This window comes from Hypanus sabinus, chromosome 4, assembly GCF_030144855.1.
Source record: "Hypanus sabinus isolate sHypSab1 chromosome 4, sHypSab1.hap1, whole genome shotgun sequence".
In the NCBI taxonomy this organism is placed as follows: Eukaryota; Metazoa; Chordata; class Chondrichthyes; order Myliobatiformes; family Dasyatidae; genus Hypanus; species Hypanus sabinus.
The window spans coordinates 168,224,547-168,242,247 of record NC_082709.1 but is presented as its reverse complement, the minus strand read 5'-3'; the positions used below and the strand labels follow the sequence as shown (position 1 = coordinate 168,242,247).

Below are 17,701 nucleotides of genomic sequence, written 5' to 3'. Positions count from 1 at the left end.
GGTCTCACCAAGGCCTTGTACAACTGCAGTAGAACCCCCCCTGCTCCTGTACTCAAATCCTTTTGCTATGAATGCCAACATACCATTTGCCTTTTTCACTGCCTGCTGTACCTGCATGCCCACCTTCAATGACCGGTGTACAATGACACCCAGGACTCGTTGCACCTCCCCTTTTCCAAATCGGCCACCATTCAGATAATGATATGTTTCCTGTTCTTGCAACCAAAGTGGATAACCTCACACTTATCCACATTAAATTGTATCTGCCATGAATTTGCCCACTCACCTAACCTATCCAAGTCACACTGCATCCTCTTAGCATCTGTCTAATTTACATTTGTCTTGACCAATCTTTTTCTTTTCACATATCTATAAAAGCTTTTACAGTCAGTTTTTATGTTCCCTGCCAGCTTTCTCTCATAATCTTTTTTCCCTTTCCTAATTAAGCCCTTTGTCCTCCTCTGCTGGTCTCTGAATTTCTCCCAGTCCTCAGGTGTGCCGCTTTTTTTTGCTAATTTATATGTTTCTTCTTTGGACTTGATACTATCCCTAATTTCCCTTGTTAGCCACGGGTGCACTACCTTCCCTGGTTTATTCTTTTGCCAAACTGGGATGAACAATTGTTGTTCATCCATGCGATCTTTAAATGCTTGCCATTGCATATCTGTCGTCAACCCTTTAAGTATCATTTGTCAGTCTATCTTAGCTACTCTTCTTTAAGTTCAGAACCTTTGTTTCTGAATTAACTATGTCACTCTCCATCTTAATGAAGAATTCCACCAAAGGGCCTCGCACGACAAGATTGCTAACTAACCCTTCCTCATTGTTCAATACCCAATCTAGAATGGCCTGCTCTCTAGTTGGTTCCTCGACATGTTGGTTCAGAAAACCATCCTGCATACATTCCAAGAAATCCTCTTCCTCAGCACCCTTACCAATTTTGTTCACCCAATCTATATGTAGATTGAAGTCACCCATTATAACTACTGTTCCTTTATTGCACACATTTCTAATTTCCTGTTTAATGCCATCCCCAACCTCACTACTACTGTTAGGTGGCCTGTACACAACTCCTACTAGAGTTTTCTGCCCCTTAGTGTTATGCAGCTCTACCCATATCGATTCCACATCCTCCAGGCTAATGTCCTTCCTTTCTATTGTGTTAATCTTCTCTCGAACCAGCAATGCTACCCCACCTCCTTTTCTTTCCTGTCTATCCCTCCTGAATATTGAATATCCCCAGATGTTGAGCTCCCATCCTTGGTCACCCTGGAGCCATGTCTCTGTGATCCCAACTATATCATATTCATTAATAACTATCTGCACATTCAATTCATCCACCTCGTTATGAATGCTCCTCGCATTGACACACAAAGCCTTCAGGCTTGTTTTTACAACACTCTTAGCCCTTATACAATTATGTTGAAAAGTAGCCCTTTTTGCTTTTTGCCCTGCCTGCCTGCCACTTTTACTTTTCACCTTACTACTTTTTGCTTCTACCCTCATTTTATACCCCTCTGTCTCTCTGCACTTGTTCCCATCCCCCTGCCACATTAGTTTAAATCCTCCTGAACAGCAGTAGCAAACGCTCCCCCTAGGACATTGGTTCCGGTCCAAGAAGGGGACTATGACGGAGGCCACCAAGAGACCCCTATGACAACTCTGGAGGAGTTAAAAAGCTTCAGTGGCTGAGATGGGAGAGACTGCACATACAACTGTTGCCAGGGTGTTTCACAAGTCACAGCTTTATGGCAGAGGGGCAAAGAGACAGCCAATGTTGAAAAAAACTCACATGAAATTTTGATAAGAGTTTGCCAGAAGGCATGTGGGAGACTCTGAAGTCAGCTGGAAGAAGGTTCTGTGGTCTGATAAAACCAAAATTGAGCTTTTAGGCCTCTAGCTTTTTGGATAAGCTAAACACTGCACATCATCAAAAACACACCTGTGCAGTATCCAGATGTGCAAAGTTTATACAGACTTACCCACACAAAGGCTGTAATTGCTGCCAAAGGTGCATCTACTAAATACTGACTTGAAGGGGGTGAACGCCTGTGGAATCAATCATTTTGTGGTTTACATTTGTGATTAATTCAGATCACTTTGTAGAGATGCATTTTCACTTACATAAAAGTCTTTTCTTGCTGATCAGTGTCAAAAAAAGCCAAATTAAATCCACTGTGATTCAATGTTGTAAAAAAATAAAGCATGAAAGCTTCCAAGGGGTGTGAATACTTTTCATAGTCACTGTAATTTGATAAAAACTTTGATCAAACTCAGCAGGTCACAAAATGAGTTTTATAGCTCATTTATAGCTTTTCAGGTAGTGCCAAGATTGGGAAATTGTAGGCAATTTGCATTCAGTGAAAGCCATATAAAGAAAATTATCAGAGGTAATTTTTGATGAGTCACCAAAGTGAATTCTCCTGTCCTGTCCCATTCAGAACAGAGATGCGAAAAAATTTTTTTAGCCAGAGGGTGGTGAATCCGTGGAATTTGTTGCCACAGGCGGCAGTGGAGTCCAAGTCTTTGGGTGTATTTAAGGCAGAGATTGATAGGTATCTGAGTAGCCAGGGCAAAGGTTATGGTGAGAAGATGGGGGAGTGGGACTAAATGGGAGGATGGATCAGCTCATGATAAAATGGCGGAGTAGACTCAATGGGCCGAATGGCCGACTTCAGCTCCTTTGTCTTATGGTCTTTCTTTAAAATGGTATTCTGGGATTATTAGTCACCATGCAAGGTGGTAAGCAGCTCCTCTGAGAATTTCTCCTCTACTTCTCTGAGAATTATTTCACAATAGATATTAAATAATTCTGGTAAGGCAATGCATCCCTGTCTAACTCCTCTCTGAATTTTAGTCCAACTGCTTATATTATCATCAAATTTTTACCGCCGCCGTTTGGTTCCAATATAAATTTTGAAGCATTTGATGGTCCCTTCCATCAATATTCAGTTTAGTGAGAATTTGAAATAATTTTTCATCTTGCACTTTGTCAAATGCTTTAGTGAAATCAATAAAACACAAAAAGACATCATTTTGATATTCAATTGCCCTTTCTGAAAGAACTGCATTCCTAGTTCCTCTGTCCTCAATAAGCCCATATTGCAGTTTAGAAGTTTCTGGCCTTGTTTTTAGTTTGACTCAGAACAATTCTCAACAAAATCGTTATTATGTGACTCATAAGACTGATTGTTCTATAATTTTCGCAGTCAATAAATAGTTCCAGGAATTTTTGGCAGAATTATAAATACTGATTTAAAGAGATCGTCAGGCAATACACCAGACTCATAAATGCCATTAAACAGTTCAAGAAGAATACCTATGCCCAGATCTTCTACGGCTTGTATCATTTCCACTGAAATTTCATCAGGTCCGGTGGCTTTACCATGTTTCATGCTTTTCATTGCTTTAGTTACTGTCACAAACAAGAGAAAATCTGCAGATCCTGAAAATCACAGTAATACACACAAAATGCTGGATGAACTCAGCAGGCCAGGCAGCATCTATGGATGAGGGATGAGAGTAAACAGTTGACATTTTGGGCTGAGATCCTTCATCAGGACCGGAAAAAAGAGATGTGAAGCCAGAATAAGAAGATTGGGGAGGGGAGGAAGAAGTACAAGGTAGTAGGTGATAGGTGAAACCGGGAGAGGGGGAGGGGTGAAGAGCTGGGAAGTCAATTGGTGAAAGAGATAAAAGGGTGGAGAAGGGGGAATCCAATAGGAGAGGACAGAAGGCCATAGAAGAAAGGGAAGGAGGAGGAACATCGGAGGGAAGTGATGGACAGGTAAGGGGAAAAGGCAAGAGAAGAAAATGGGAATGGGGAATGGTGAAGGGGGGGGGGGGCATTACCGGAAATGTCAAAAACTGATGTTCATGTAATAGGTTGGAGGCTACTAAGGTGGAACACAAGATGTTGTTCCTCCGACCTGAGTGTGGCCGCATCCTAGTAGTAGAGGAGGCCACTGACTGACAGGTCGGAACAGGAATGGGAAGTAGAATTGAAATGGTTGGCCACCGCGAGATTCCCCTTTTCTGGTGGATAGACCGTAGGTGCTCAGCAATGTAATCTCTCAGTCTACGTCAGGTCTTTTTTCCTGTAAACACACAACTCCAGCTAGTCTAGCATTCGTTTTACCATAATATCTAAAAATGGTGAAGTACCCTCACTTTCTACCTCCATGGTAAACTGTATGGCCTTGTTCTGATTGTTTAAATGTGTTTAAAAATGCCTCTAATACTTCTGACTATGTTATGATGTTATAGATGTTATGGTAAAACAGATGGCAGACAAGCTGGAGTTGAGTGTTTACAGGAACAAGATTCACACAGACCAGTACCTGAATTTCCAGTCAAATCATCCCATCCTGCGCACGGACTGTTTGAACTGCTTCCATCAGGTAGGCTCTTCAGATCCCTCCAGACTAATAGGCACTGGAGAAGTTTTTCCCTACTGCGGTCACTTTGCTGAACAGTTAACTGCCGGTTAACTGTCAGCTAACTATTACTTGGATTGCACTACTTGTATGTATAATCTATATTTTCATTTATATTTATCATTATTATTGTTATGAGCAGAGAGACAGCATCTGTCAGAAGTAAATTCCTTGTATGCGTACAGGTACTTGGCGATTAAAGTCTGATTATGATTCTGATTCTGATCATCCAAAGATGACAATGCTTGGCATTGTTCGAGGCACGGCACTAAAAACAAATACCTTGTACACAACTGGAGCTGCAAAGGTGGAAAGAGTGTAAGAAATTCAAGAAAAATGGCTACCCTATGCACATAATGAAGGAAGGAATGGAGCGCAACGCAACAAAGACAAGATCCAGATAAAACCGTCATTGTGCTAAGCTGTGGCAGCTTAACTGAGGACACATTAAAAAAAAGGACAGGCAAAGTGGCATCTAGAAGACCTAAAGTACTGTGTCAGGGAGTTGTGTACTCCATACTTCCATTACCATGCTAGAAAGTATACATTGGTGAGACTGGATGGACATTGAAGGCCAGGATAGCAGAACATAAGAGTATCTTAAAAAAAAATTGAGAGCAGAATGAAGTAGATTTTCTGAGCACTCCCTATCGTGTTCATGTAGACGAATGTTTGGTGAGGCCAACATCCTTGGCAAGGAAAAGAATGCCTACAAGAGAAAGATTTGGGAATCACAAGAGATGGATCATAAAGGGGACCTAAATGTAGGCCCTACACATGTAAAGATAGCTCCAGTCTCTCTCTCTCCATCTTGTTTTACAGCCGTTGGCACCCAGCTTAATGGTGCATTACCGCCACCTTCTGCTCCGGAGTGTGAGATAGATTCACATTCCAAATCCCTTCACCCAATCGCACACACACACATACCCTAACCTACACTTTATCCTCCCATTTTTGGCCATCCTAGTACCCTATTCCTATTTAGCCATCATATCCTATAAAAAAAACCCTGTACCCCTTAAGAAAGCTAAAAATACCCTAACCTGTGTTCTCTCACCCATGCCCAGCAACCCTTTTAATGTGAATTCCTGCACCCCCAATTCCCTCATCATCTCTCTCTGTATCCCATACTTCCTGCAACTCAGAACTACATGTTCTACTGACTCCTCTTCCTGACATTCCTCACACAGTCCTGTCTGGTGTTTCCCTATCAATTTCAATGTTTGGTTTGGTGCACAGTGCCCCAGCCTTAACCTAGTCCACACAATTTCCTCTCTTCTGTATCTACTACCTACCCTAGTACCTGCAACACTTTTTTGTATTTGATATAAGTGCCTCTCTTTCCCCTCTTTCTTGCCACATTTGGTTGATTTTTTTCCCCAGATTACACACTTAACCTCTGCTTTACTGATACTAACATGCATTTCTATATTTTCTTTCTTTATTGCCCTCTTTGCCAACTCATCCACTCTTTCATTCCCCTTCACCCCTACATGAGCTGGAACCCATAGAAATTTAACCTGACCTCCCTGATTTGCAACTCTTGTGACTGACTGCAGGACTTCATGAAGTACATCTTGCCGGCTGTTTGAGTGAAAAGACCTTAAACTTGCCAGTACTGAAGATGAATCTGAGCATATCAACGCTTTGACTAGTCCAGCTTTGTCCACCCATCGCAACGCAACCAACACTGCCATCATCTCCACTGTATACACCGCTAATTTATCAGATATTCTTCTGCTGATTGCAGTTTCTTTTGCTGGTATAGCCACCCCAAACCCTGTCACTCCTATTTCAGGTTCCTTAGCACCATCTGCATAAATCTGAGTATAATCACTATACTTTTCCATCACGTGACAGTTAAATGCACTTACCAAATCAGTTTTATATTTTCCTTTCCTTTTTACCTCTAACAGATGCCAGTCTACGTCAGGCCGTACAAGCTTCCATGGAGCTACAACTGGATAAACTACTGAAGGACTTATCCTTAGATCAAACACTCCACATTCTCTAGCAATATCATTCCCTACCCGACTAAATTTTTCCCTCTGAAAGCTCCCATTTTCCCAGGACTCCTGCAACACTCCTTTAGCAGGGTGAGAATCATTGTGCCCCTGCAAATTAACCCAGTAGTTTGCCATCAATTGCATCCTTCTTAATTCCAAAGGCATTACTCCCATTTCTACCTGCAGGGCTGATACTGGTGATGTTTTAAAAGCCTCACTGCACACTCTCAAAACCCGAGCCTGAATCACATCCCGTTTCCTTATAAGAGACCCAGCTGCTGATCTATATGCTACACTTCCATAATCCAGCACAGATTTTACTAAAGCCACATACATTCTCTTCAGTGCTGAACAACTTGCTCCCCATTCCCTACCAAACATCTCATCACGTTTATTACTTTTTTACATTTCTCCTCAACTTTCCTGATATGGTCTGCCCATGTTAATCGTGAATCAAATACAACTCCCAGAAATTTAAATGATCCAACCCTTTCTAATTCAATCCCATACATCCTTAACTTCTTCCCTACCTCAATTCTTTTCCTAGTGAAAAATACAGTTTGAGTTTTTTCTACTGAAAATCTACATCCCCAATCATAACCCCACTCCACCACTTCATCAATTGCTCCTTGTAGTTTCCTAATTATATGCATAGCTCCCATCTCAGACCACACATTCCTAAAGAGGGCTTGGCCTAAAAAATTGACCAATCAGTAAAAGGCCAATTCAAATTAACCAATCAGGAATAGGGAATTCAGACCCAGCCAATCAGGATCAAGAAATAAGCCCCACCCATCACCTGCTCACTCAAGAGAGTATATAAGGAGATGTCTCATGGGGAGCTTGTCATTTGACTAACTTATGCTTGAGGAAGATTGTTGGGTTTAATGTTGAAATGTTGCAATCAATATCTATAAGTATGTGACTTTTTTTTAGCATGTCGCACCAAACAGTCAGCCATTCTTTCTGGCGCGTGGTTTCAGGATTGGTCACCTTTCGGATTAACCAGGTCATGATATGACCGTTCCTGACTCAACCCTTGGTTTTTTTTACGAAGCCGAGTGGCTAGCTCGACACTCAATCTGGCACAGATGGAAAGCGTGCTCGGGGGTGGCCTGACTTGGATTTGAACTCGGGATCCTTTGCTCTGGAGTCCGGAAGTGATGCCATTGTGCCACCAGCTGGCTGTATGTGACTAGTATGTATTAGTAGTATGTATGTGTTAGTGTGTGACTAATAAGGCCAGAGGACATTATGGACAGATAAAGTTCCTGGGTGTCAACATCATCTCTGAAGATCTATCCTGGGATCAACATATTGATACAATTACAAAGAAGATATGTCAACAGCTACAGTTCATTAGGAGTTTAAGGAGATTTGGTATGTCTTCAGACTCTAGCAAATTTCTACAGATGTATGGTGGAGAGCATTCTAACTGGCTGCATCACTGCCTGGTATGGAGAGGACACTGCATTATGTCAGAAAATGCTGCAAAAGGTTGCAAACTCAGCCAGCTCCATCAAGGGCACTAGCCTCCCCAGCATTGATGACATCTTCAAAACATGATGCCTCAAAAAGGCAGCATCCAACATTAAGGACCCCAATCACTCAGATATGCCCTCTTCTCATTGTCACCATCCAGAAGAGACCCTCAATCTTCCCTCACTCCCATGATCCACTGCTCTCCCTTTTCACTTTGGAGTTGGCTGAAGTAAAATGGAAGGAGCTGCTGGCAGGGATATCAGCAAATGGCGTGATTTTCTGGGAAAGATGAGGAAGGTGCAGGATAGATGTATTCCAAAAACAAAGAAATACTCATATAGCAGAATAGTACAACTGTGGCTGACAAGAGAAGTCAAATCTAAAGAGGACATACAACAAAGCAAAAATAAGTGGGAAGATAGAGGATCGGGAAGCTTTTAAAAATCTACAGAGAGAAAGTAATATCCATTAGGAGGGAAAAGATGAAATGTGAAAGCAAGCTAGCAAACAGTATCTGTGGATAGTAAAAGCTTTTACAAGTATGTTAAAAAAACTAAGAGAAATGAGAGTGGATATAGGACCAATAGAAAATGAGGCTGGAGAAATAATAATGGGGGACAGTAGATGGCAGATGAACTAAATGGGTATTTTACATCAGTCTTCACTGTTGAAGACACCAGCAGTGTGCCAGATGTTAAAGGGTGTAACAGAAGAGATGTGAGTGTAGTTATTATTATAAGGGAGAAGATTGTTCAAAATGCTGAAAGGCCTAAGGGTACATAAGTCACCTGGACCAGATGGACTGCACCCTAGTGTTTGGAAAGAGGCAGTGATAGAGATTGTGGAAGGATTAGAGATGATCTTTCAAAAAAAATCATCTGGCATTATGCCAGAGGACCGGAAAATTGCAAATGGCACTCCACTCTAAGAAAGGAGGAAGGCAGCAGAAAGTAAATTATAGACCAGTTAGCTTGACTTCACGTGGTTAGGAAGATGTTGGAATCAATTGTTAAGGAAGAGGTTGTGGACTTTTTGGTAACACAGGACAAGACAGGACAAAGTCAGCAAGGAAAAATCCTGCCTGACAAATCTGATGGAATTCTTTGAGGAGATTACAAGTAGGAAAGAAGAGGATGCAGTGGATGTAGTGCATTTGGACTCTCAGTGGGCCTTTGACAAGGTGCCACACACAAGAGGCTGTTTACCAAGTTAAGAGTCCATGGTATTATAGGAAAGTTATTAGCACAGTTAGAGCATTGGCTGATTGGTAGGAGGCAGAGAGTGGGAATAAAAGGATCCTTTTCTGGTTGGCTGCCAATGTCTAATGGTGTTGGGACTGCTTTTTCTGTGCTGTATATAAATGATTCAGGCGGAATAGATGACTTTGTTGCCAAGCTTGCAGATGATATGAAGCTGGTGGAGGGGCAGGTAGTGTTGAGGAAACAAGCAGGCTACAGAAGGCTTCAGATAGATTAGGAGAAAGGGCAAGAAAGTGACAAATGAAATACAATGTTGGAAAATGTGTGGTCATGCACTTTGGTAGTAGAAATAAGTGCGCAGACTATTTACTAAACAGAAAATCCAAAAATCTGAGATGCAAAGGGTCTTGGGAGTCCTTGTGCAGAACAGCCTAAAGGTTAACTTGCAGGTTGTCAGTGGCAAGGAAGGCAAATGCAATGTTAGCATTCGTTTCAAGAGGTCTAGAATACAAGAGCAGGGATGTGATGCGGAGGCTTTACAAGACACTGGTGAGGCCTCACCTTGAGTATTGTGAAGAGTTTTGGGCTCCTCATTTAAGAAAAGATGAGCTGGCATTGAAGAAGGTTCAGAGGAGGTTTCCAAGGATTATTCCAGGAATGAAAGGGTTATCATACAAGGAACGTTTGACGATTCTGGGTCTGTACTTGCGGGAATTTAGAAGGATGTCATAGGATCTCACTGAAACCTTTTGAATGCTGAAAGGCCTTGAAAGAGTAGATGTGGAAAGGATGTTTTCCGTGGTGGGGGAGTCTAAGACAAGAGGGCACAGCCTAGGAATGAACAGATGTCCATTTAAAACAGTAATGTGGAGAAATTTCTTTAGACAGTGGGTGGTGAATTTGAGGAACTTGTTGCCACAGGCACTTGTGGTCAGGTCAGGTCATTGGGTGTATTTAAAGCGGAAATTGATAGGTTCTTGATTGGACACAGCATCAACAGTTACAGAGGGAAGACCAGGGAGTGGGGCTGAGGAGGGGAAAAAGATTCAGCCAATGTTGAATGGCGGAACAGACTTGATGGTCTAAATAGCCTAATTCTGCTCCTATATCTTATTGTCTTAGGAACAGTCTTTTCCCCATATCCATCAGATTTTGGATGGACAATGAAACAATATTTCTTGCTCTCTACTTGTAATACTTACAGTAGAAAAAGTATTCACCCCCCTTTGGAAGTTTTCATGCTTTATTGTTTTACAACATTGAATCACAGTGGATCTAATTTGGCTTTTTTGATTTTATATTGATCAGCAGAAAAAGACTCCTACAAATCAATGTGAAAACAGATCTCTACAAAGTGATCTAAATTAATTACAGATATAAAACACAAAATAATTGTTTGCACAAGTATTCACCCCCTTTAGTATGACACACCAAATCATCACTGGTGCGGGCAATTAGTTTTAGCAGTCACATAATTAGTGAAATGGAGATCACCTGTGTGCAGTCAAGGTGTTTCAATTGACTGTAGTAAAAATACACCTGTCCAACTGCTGGTGAGTCAGTATCCTGACTAAAACTACACATTGAAGACAAAAGAACACTCCAAGCAACTCTGCGAAAAGGCTATTTAAAAACCACATGTCAGGGGATGGATACATAAAAATTTTCAAGTCACTGAATATCTCTGAATACAGTTAAGTCAATATTTAAGAACTGGAAAGAATATGGCACAGCTGCAAATCTACATAGAGCAGGCCGTCCTCAAAAACTGCAAGAAGGGGACTTGTGAGTGAGGCCACTGAGAGACTTAGGACAACTCTGGAGGAGTTACAAGTTTCAGTGGTTGAGAAGGGAGAGACTGCATATCCAACAACTGTTGCCTGGGTGCATCACCAATCTCAACTTTGAGACAGTAGCAAAGAGAAAAGCCACTGCTGGGGGAAAAAAGACTCACAAGAAATCTCAGCTAGAGTTTGCGAGCAGGCATGTGGGAGGCTCTGAGGTCAGCTGGAAGAAGGATCTATGGTCTGATAAAATCAAAATTGAGCTTTTTGGCCATCAGACTAAATGCTATGGCATAAGCCAAACATGGTGGTGGCTGCATGATGCTGTGGGGATGTTTCACTGTAGCAGGCCCTGGAAGGCTTGTGAAGGTAGAACGTAAAATGAATGCAGGAAAATACAGGGAAATCCTGGAGGAAAACCTGATGCAGTCTGCAAGAGAACTGTGACGTGGGAGAAGATTTGTTTTCCAGCAAGACAACGACCCCAAGCATTAAGCCAAAGCTACACAGGCAATGTCTTAAAACCAACAAAGTTAATGTCCTGGAGTGGCCAAATCAGAGTCCAGACCTCAATCCAACTGAGAATTTGTGGCTAGACTTGAAATGGGCTGTTCACTCACAATCCCCATGCAATCTGACAGAGCTAGAGCGGTTTGGTGAAGAAGAATGGGGAAAAAATTGCAGTGTCTAGATGTGCAAAGCTGATCGAGTCTTATCCACACAGAATCAAGGCTGTAATTGCCACCAAAGGTTTATCTACTAAATACTGACTTGAAGGGGGTGAATACTTGTCCAATAAATTATTTTGTGTTTTATATTTGTAATTTGTAATTAATTTAGATCACTTTGTAGAGATCTGTTTTTACTTTGATGTGAAAAAGTATTTTTCTATTGATTAGTGTCCAAAAAAAGCCAAATTAAATCCACTGTGATTCAATGTTGTGAAGCAATGATCATTTATGGTTAACCTGGCCTGTGAAAGCTACAGGACAACCAAGCAGTGACAACAGTAACAGGTTTTACTCTTCTTGCCAGAATGAAGTCAAAACTATTATACGAGCAGTTTGAGATCACAAAGAAAACAACAGGATCAAGTGGAACAATGATAACATGTCAGAACAGTGTGCTGAGAACATTTAGAATTGGATTTTTTTCCTTTCTGAATACGGTAAATATTTGGAATGTTCATTGCCTGAAGGAGAGGATTAAGGTACATGTTATCCCTCATGACTATAGTTTGAATTTGAACCCAATTTTGGCTATCACCATTGTTCAATACCACACCTGGCAAGTGTAGCAACTGCTTAGCACCTCTCACCCACCACCACCACACCCCCGGCCAGGGTCATGTGAAGCCATGGGAGCAGATGGTGGATGGTTGTATGAGCAGCTGGTGCATATTACAAGTCCTGGTTATGTGACCATTCACGATCTCTGAAGAGTATCGATGATGGCTAGGGTCACCTGTCTTGTAAAGACACTGTCCAGATGAAGACAATGGAGAACCACTTCTGTAGAAAAATTTGCCATGGCCAATCACGATCATGGGACCATGACAGGCCATGTCGCACGACACTGCACTTAACAATGATTACGCCATCTAGGCTTAAGCTTTTCTGGAACTATGATGCATATCCTTTAGACCATTGCAATTCTTACTACTTTCCCCTGCACTCATGTTGGTGCATCTTGTTTAAATGCAAAATCTGCAGGGTTGTACTCTACAACGATTCTGTACAAAGAGCTCTAAGTTAAAGGGCTTTTGAATCTTTACAAAAGCAGTGCTGGTGTATCATTTATAGTGGTTCTGGAAGTCGTAGAGTCAGATAATATAAAGTGTCTATCTTGCATGAAACAAAGTAATTTAATCAGAGAAGCCTGTTTCTTATTGCTAGCCAATTTGGTAACCATATTTGGTTAAATCACTGTGCCCCAGGCATGCCTAGTACAAGGTGAATACAAAGTGCAGGGAAGCAGTTACCTTTTTCTAATTCTACTGTACTGGACCCAAGGGTGCTTGGTACCAATATCATACATAAAATAACAAAACAGTATTCATACCCTCAGATACAATCCCACCTAATAAAATTCATTATAACCAATGAGACCCTCTGTATGATCAAACATGGATGATATTATAAAACACGAACCCCACTGCAAATGCCAATAGACAGTTTGTACCTGTATCAGATGATGACAGGAGTTTGCTCACAGGTACACCCTGCTCAGAGCTCCCCTGCGCCAAGGATTCCTCGTCTGCATCTTTCACGTCTGTGGAGGACTTTACAGGGGTGTCTGTTATTGAAGAGAAAAGTTCAAAGTCAGTCATCATTAGGAAGCTGCCTCTGGCATTGGAATCCTACTGAAAATGGCCCTATTTACAATGTGGGAATGTAACTGCACAGAAGGGCCCAGTTACCCAAACAATTCTTCTGCTTGACAGCAGGTTTGATGACAATGTTGGGGTGAGGTGCAGAAAGTTTACAGGAGAGTAGGTTAAGTAATGGCAATGGAAGAATTGAGTGGTCATTGCACGTCAGTGTTAGCATCATACTGATTTAAACTGTATAGGAAATGAGAAGAGGCGGGAACTCTGAAATCAGAAGGAAGTGTCCACGGACTGGGTGAATACTTATCAAATAGGCACAGAGGTTAAAGGCAGAAGAGCTTAATATCATGCTTGGAATCCTGTTTCAGTAGCTGTGGTTTCCACTGCAAATCACAGTACTCTCTACCTCTGTCCACTTCCAGCAATTCTGAAGAATGAGGGGAAGGGGGAGGAATTTCATATCAGACAGAGTGGACATAATGGGGATGTTTCCGAAAGTCAATGAGTCCAGGGGTAGAGGGCACAGCCTCAGAATCAAAAGATGTCCCTTTAGAACAGATGAGGAAGAATTTAGCAAGAGGGTGGTGAATCTGTGGAATTCATTGCAAAAGACACCTGTGGTGGACAAGTCATTGAGTACATTCAAAGTGGAGGTTAATAGGTTCTCAATTAGCAAGGGAGTCAAAGGTTAAAGGGAGAAGGCAGGAAAATGGGGTTGAGAGTGATAATAAATTGGCCATGATGGGAGTGGGGGAGCAGACCCAATGGGTCAAATGGACTAATTCTGCTCCTTTGCCTTATGGCCTACAAGTTCCCCTACTCCCTCGCCTGCCACATTCAATGAATATCTTCCACTGTCTTCAACGTGATGCCACAACCAAACAGCTTCCTTTCCCTCATGTCCTGGTATTCGAAAATGATAGCTCTCCCTGTTCATTTTTCTGTCTCCACTGTTATCACTCCTCTTGCAACCAGGGGTGAGATTTCACCTACCTTTTTACCTTTTGCCTTCCGCCTTCCCACCAACCAGGGACTCAAATAGATGATCCAGGAGAATCGGCAATTCATTCGCACTTCTGCCAACTCCATGCAGTCCATTCTGTGCTCACAATGTGGCTCTCTCCCCACTGCAGCACCCAAACTCAAACTACCAATTACTTTGTAGGATTCTTCCTAACAGTGTGTAACTGTGACTGAACATCCATTTATAGTCATATAATCATAGAACACTACAGTAGAGCTGTTGGGGAGGGTTTAAACTAATTTGGAAGGGGGGTGGAAATCGGAATGTGAGTGTAGAGATTAGGGTAGAAGGACAAGGACATGATGCTGTGTGTTCTGAGTTGGTGAGGAAGGACAGGCAGGGGACAAAACACAAAGGTAGCCAGTTAAAGGGGTTGAAATGTGTCTATTTCAATGCTAGGAGTATTAGGAATATAGGGGATGAACTTAAGAGCATGGATCAGTATGTGGAACTATGATGTGGTGGCTGTTACTGAAACCTGGCTAGAGGAAGGGCGGGATTGGCTGATGCAGGTACCGGGGATTAGGTGTTTTAAAAGGAATAGGATGGGAGGTAGAAAGTGGGGGAGGGAGTAGCATTACTGGTCAGGGATATTATCATGGCTATAGAAAGGGAGGATGCCGCAGAGGAAGTGTCCACCAAGTCGGTGTGAGTGGAAGTCAGAAATAGGAAGGGATCAATCACTGTGCTGGGAGTAGTCTATAGGTCCCCAAATAGCCCTTGGGACACCGAGGAGCAGATAAGCAGGCAGATTTTAGAATGGTGTAGGAAATACAGGGTTGTAGTTACGGGTAATTTCAACTTCCCTCGTATTGATTGGTACCTCCTGACTGCAAGGGGGATAGATGGGGCTGAATTCAAGAAGGATTCCTGACACAGTATGTGGTCTGGCTGACGAGAGGAGAGGCCATACTGGATCTAGTTCTGGGTAATGAACTTGGCCAGGTGGCAGACCTCTTGGTGGGGGAGCATTTTGGTGAGAGTGACCACAACTCCCTTAGCTTCAGCATAGCTATGGAAAAGAATAAAAACTGACAAAATTGGAAAGTGCTTAACTGGGGAAGGGCTAACTATGAAGGGATGAGGCAGGAACAAGCGAGAGTAAATTGGAAACAGATGTTCAAGGGTGAAAGCACAGAAGTAATGTGGAGGAACCTTAGGGACCACTTGTGCTGGGTTCACGATAGGTTTGTCCCACTGAGACAAGGAAAAATGATAGAAAAGGGAACAGTGGCTGACAAAACACATGAGGCAACTCATCAAGAGGAAAAGGAAGCATATATTAGATTAAAGCAGGTGGGGCTCATGAGAAATATAGGGTAGCCAGGAAGGAGCTTAAAAAAGGATTTAAGAGAGCTTGAAAGGGGCATGAGAAGGCCTTGGCATGTAGAACCCCAAGGCGGTCTATGCGTATGTGAAGAACAGAAGGATGACAAGAATGAAGGTGGGGTTGCTAAAGGATAAAGAAGGCAACATGTGCCTGGAGGCAGAGGAGGTTCTAAATGAATACTTTGCTTCAGTATTCACAAATAAAAAGGACCTTGATCAGGGTGAGGTCGAAATAGAACAGGCCTGTGTGCTGGACAAAGTGGAGAAGAAGAAGAAGAAGAAGAAGAAGAAGTGTTGGATCTTCTTAAAAACATCAAGATTGATAAGTCCCTAGGGTCGGATGTGATATACCCCAGGTTGCTGTGGAAGTGAGGGAACATATGATCTTTGAATCTTCTTTGGCTGCAGGGGAGGTGCCGGAGGATCGGAGAATGGCAAATGTAGTTCCCTTGTTTAAAAAAAATGTAATAGGGAGAATCCTGGGAACTATAGACTGGTGAGTCTTATGTCGGTGGTCTGCACACTATTGGAAAGGATTCTTAAGGATAGGATCTACAAGCATTTGGAGAAGTACAGTCCACTCAAGGATTGTCAACATGGCTTTGTGAAGGGAAGGTCATGCCTCATGAGCCTAATTGAGTTTTTTGAAGAGTTAACAAAAGAAATTGATGAGGGTCGGGTGGTAGATGTGGTGTACATGGATTTTAGCAAGGTATTTGACAAGGTCCCCCATGAGAGACTCATCCAGTAAGTCATGGGGCATGGGATCAGCGGAACCTTGGCTGTTTGGATAAAAAATTGGCTTACAGGAAGAAAGCAGAGGGTAGTAGTGGAAGGAAAGTATTCTGCCTGGAGGTCGGTGACTAGTGGAGTGCCGCAAGGATCTGTCCTGGGACCCCTGCTCTTTGTGGGTTTTATAAATGACCTGGATGAAGAGGCAGAAGGATGGGTGAGTAAGTTTGTGGATGACACAAACATTGGAGGAGTTGTGGATGGAGCTGTAGGTTGTCAAAGGTTACAAGAGGATATAGACAGGATGCAGAGTTGGGCAGAAAAATGGCAGATGGAGTTCAATCCGGGTAAGTGTGAGGTGATGCATTTTGGAAGGATAAACCAGAGTACAGGGTTAATGGTTGGTTATTTAAGAGTGTGGATAAACAGAGGGACCTTGTGGTTCAAATCCAGACATCCCTCAAGGTCGCTGCACAGGTTGATAGGATAGTTAAGAAGGCCTATGGGATGCTAGGCTTCATTAACAGGGGGATTGAATTCAAGAATAGAGAGGTTATGTTGCAATTCTACAAATCTCTGGTGAGACCACACTTAGAGTATTGTGCTTAGTTCTGGTCACCTGATTATTGGAAGGATGTGGAAGGGACAGAGAGGGTGCAGCGGAGATTTATCAGGATGTTGCCTGGATTGGAAAACAAGTCTTATGAGGCAAGGTTAGCAGAGCTGGGACTTTTCTCTTTGGAGCATAGAAGGATGAGAGGGGACTTGAGAGAGTTCTACAAGATTATGAGAGGCATAGATAGGGTGGATAGCCAGCACCTGTTTCCCAGGGCACGAATAGCAAACACAACAGGGCATATGTACAAAGTTTAGGGAGGGAAGTTTAGGGGAGACATCAGGGGTTAAGTTTTTTTTTCTTTCTTTCTTTTTTTATATATAAACACAGATGGTTGTGGGTGCCTGGAATGACTTGCAAGGGATGGTGTTGGAGGCTAAAACATTAGGGGTATTTAAGAGCCTCTTGGACAGGCACGTGGATGAAAGAAAAATAGAGGGTTACGGGGTAGTGTGGGTTTAGTACCTTTCTTAAGGAATATATGGGTCGGCACAATATTGAAGGCTGAAGGTCTGTACTGAGCTGTAGTTTTCTAGTGTCTAGTACAGAAACAGGCCCTTTGACTCATCTAGTCTGTGCAGAACGGTTATTCTGCATAGTCCTAATGACCTATACCTAAACTATTGTTCTCCATCCCCTTCCCATCCATGTACTTGTACAAATTTCTTTTACATATTGAAATCAAACCTGCATCCATACTCTCAGTGGCTCCCCAAGTGAAGTTGTCAGCACTGAGGTTCACCTTAAATATCTCACCCTTCACC

At 42.4% G+C, this 17,701-nt stretch overlaps 1 protein-coding gene across 1 annotated transcript in view; it reads right to left on the bottom strand.

The window, feature by feature from the left end:
- Positions 1-17,701, bottom strand: part of LOC132393467 (C2 domain-containing protein 2) — a 103,851-nt gene that overhangs the window by 24,126 nt on the left and 62,024 nt on the right. Inside the window, exon 11 of the mRNA XM_059968738.1 lies at positions 13,089-13,202. Within this exon, the coding sequence (XP_059824721.1) occupies positions 13,089-13,202 (114 nt within the window). The remainder of the gene's footprint in view (positions 1-13,088; positions 13,203-17,701) is intronic.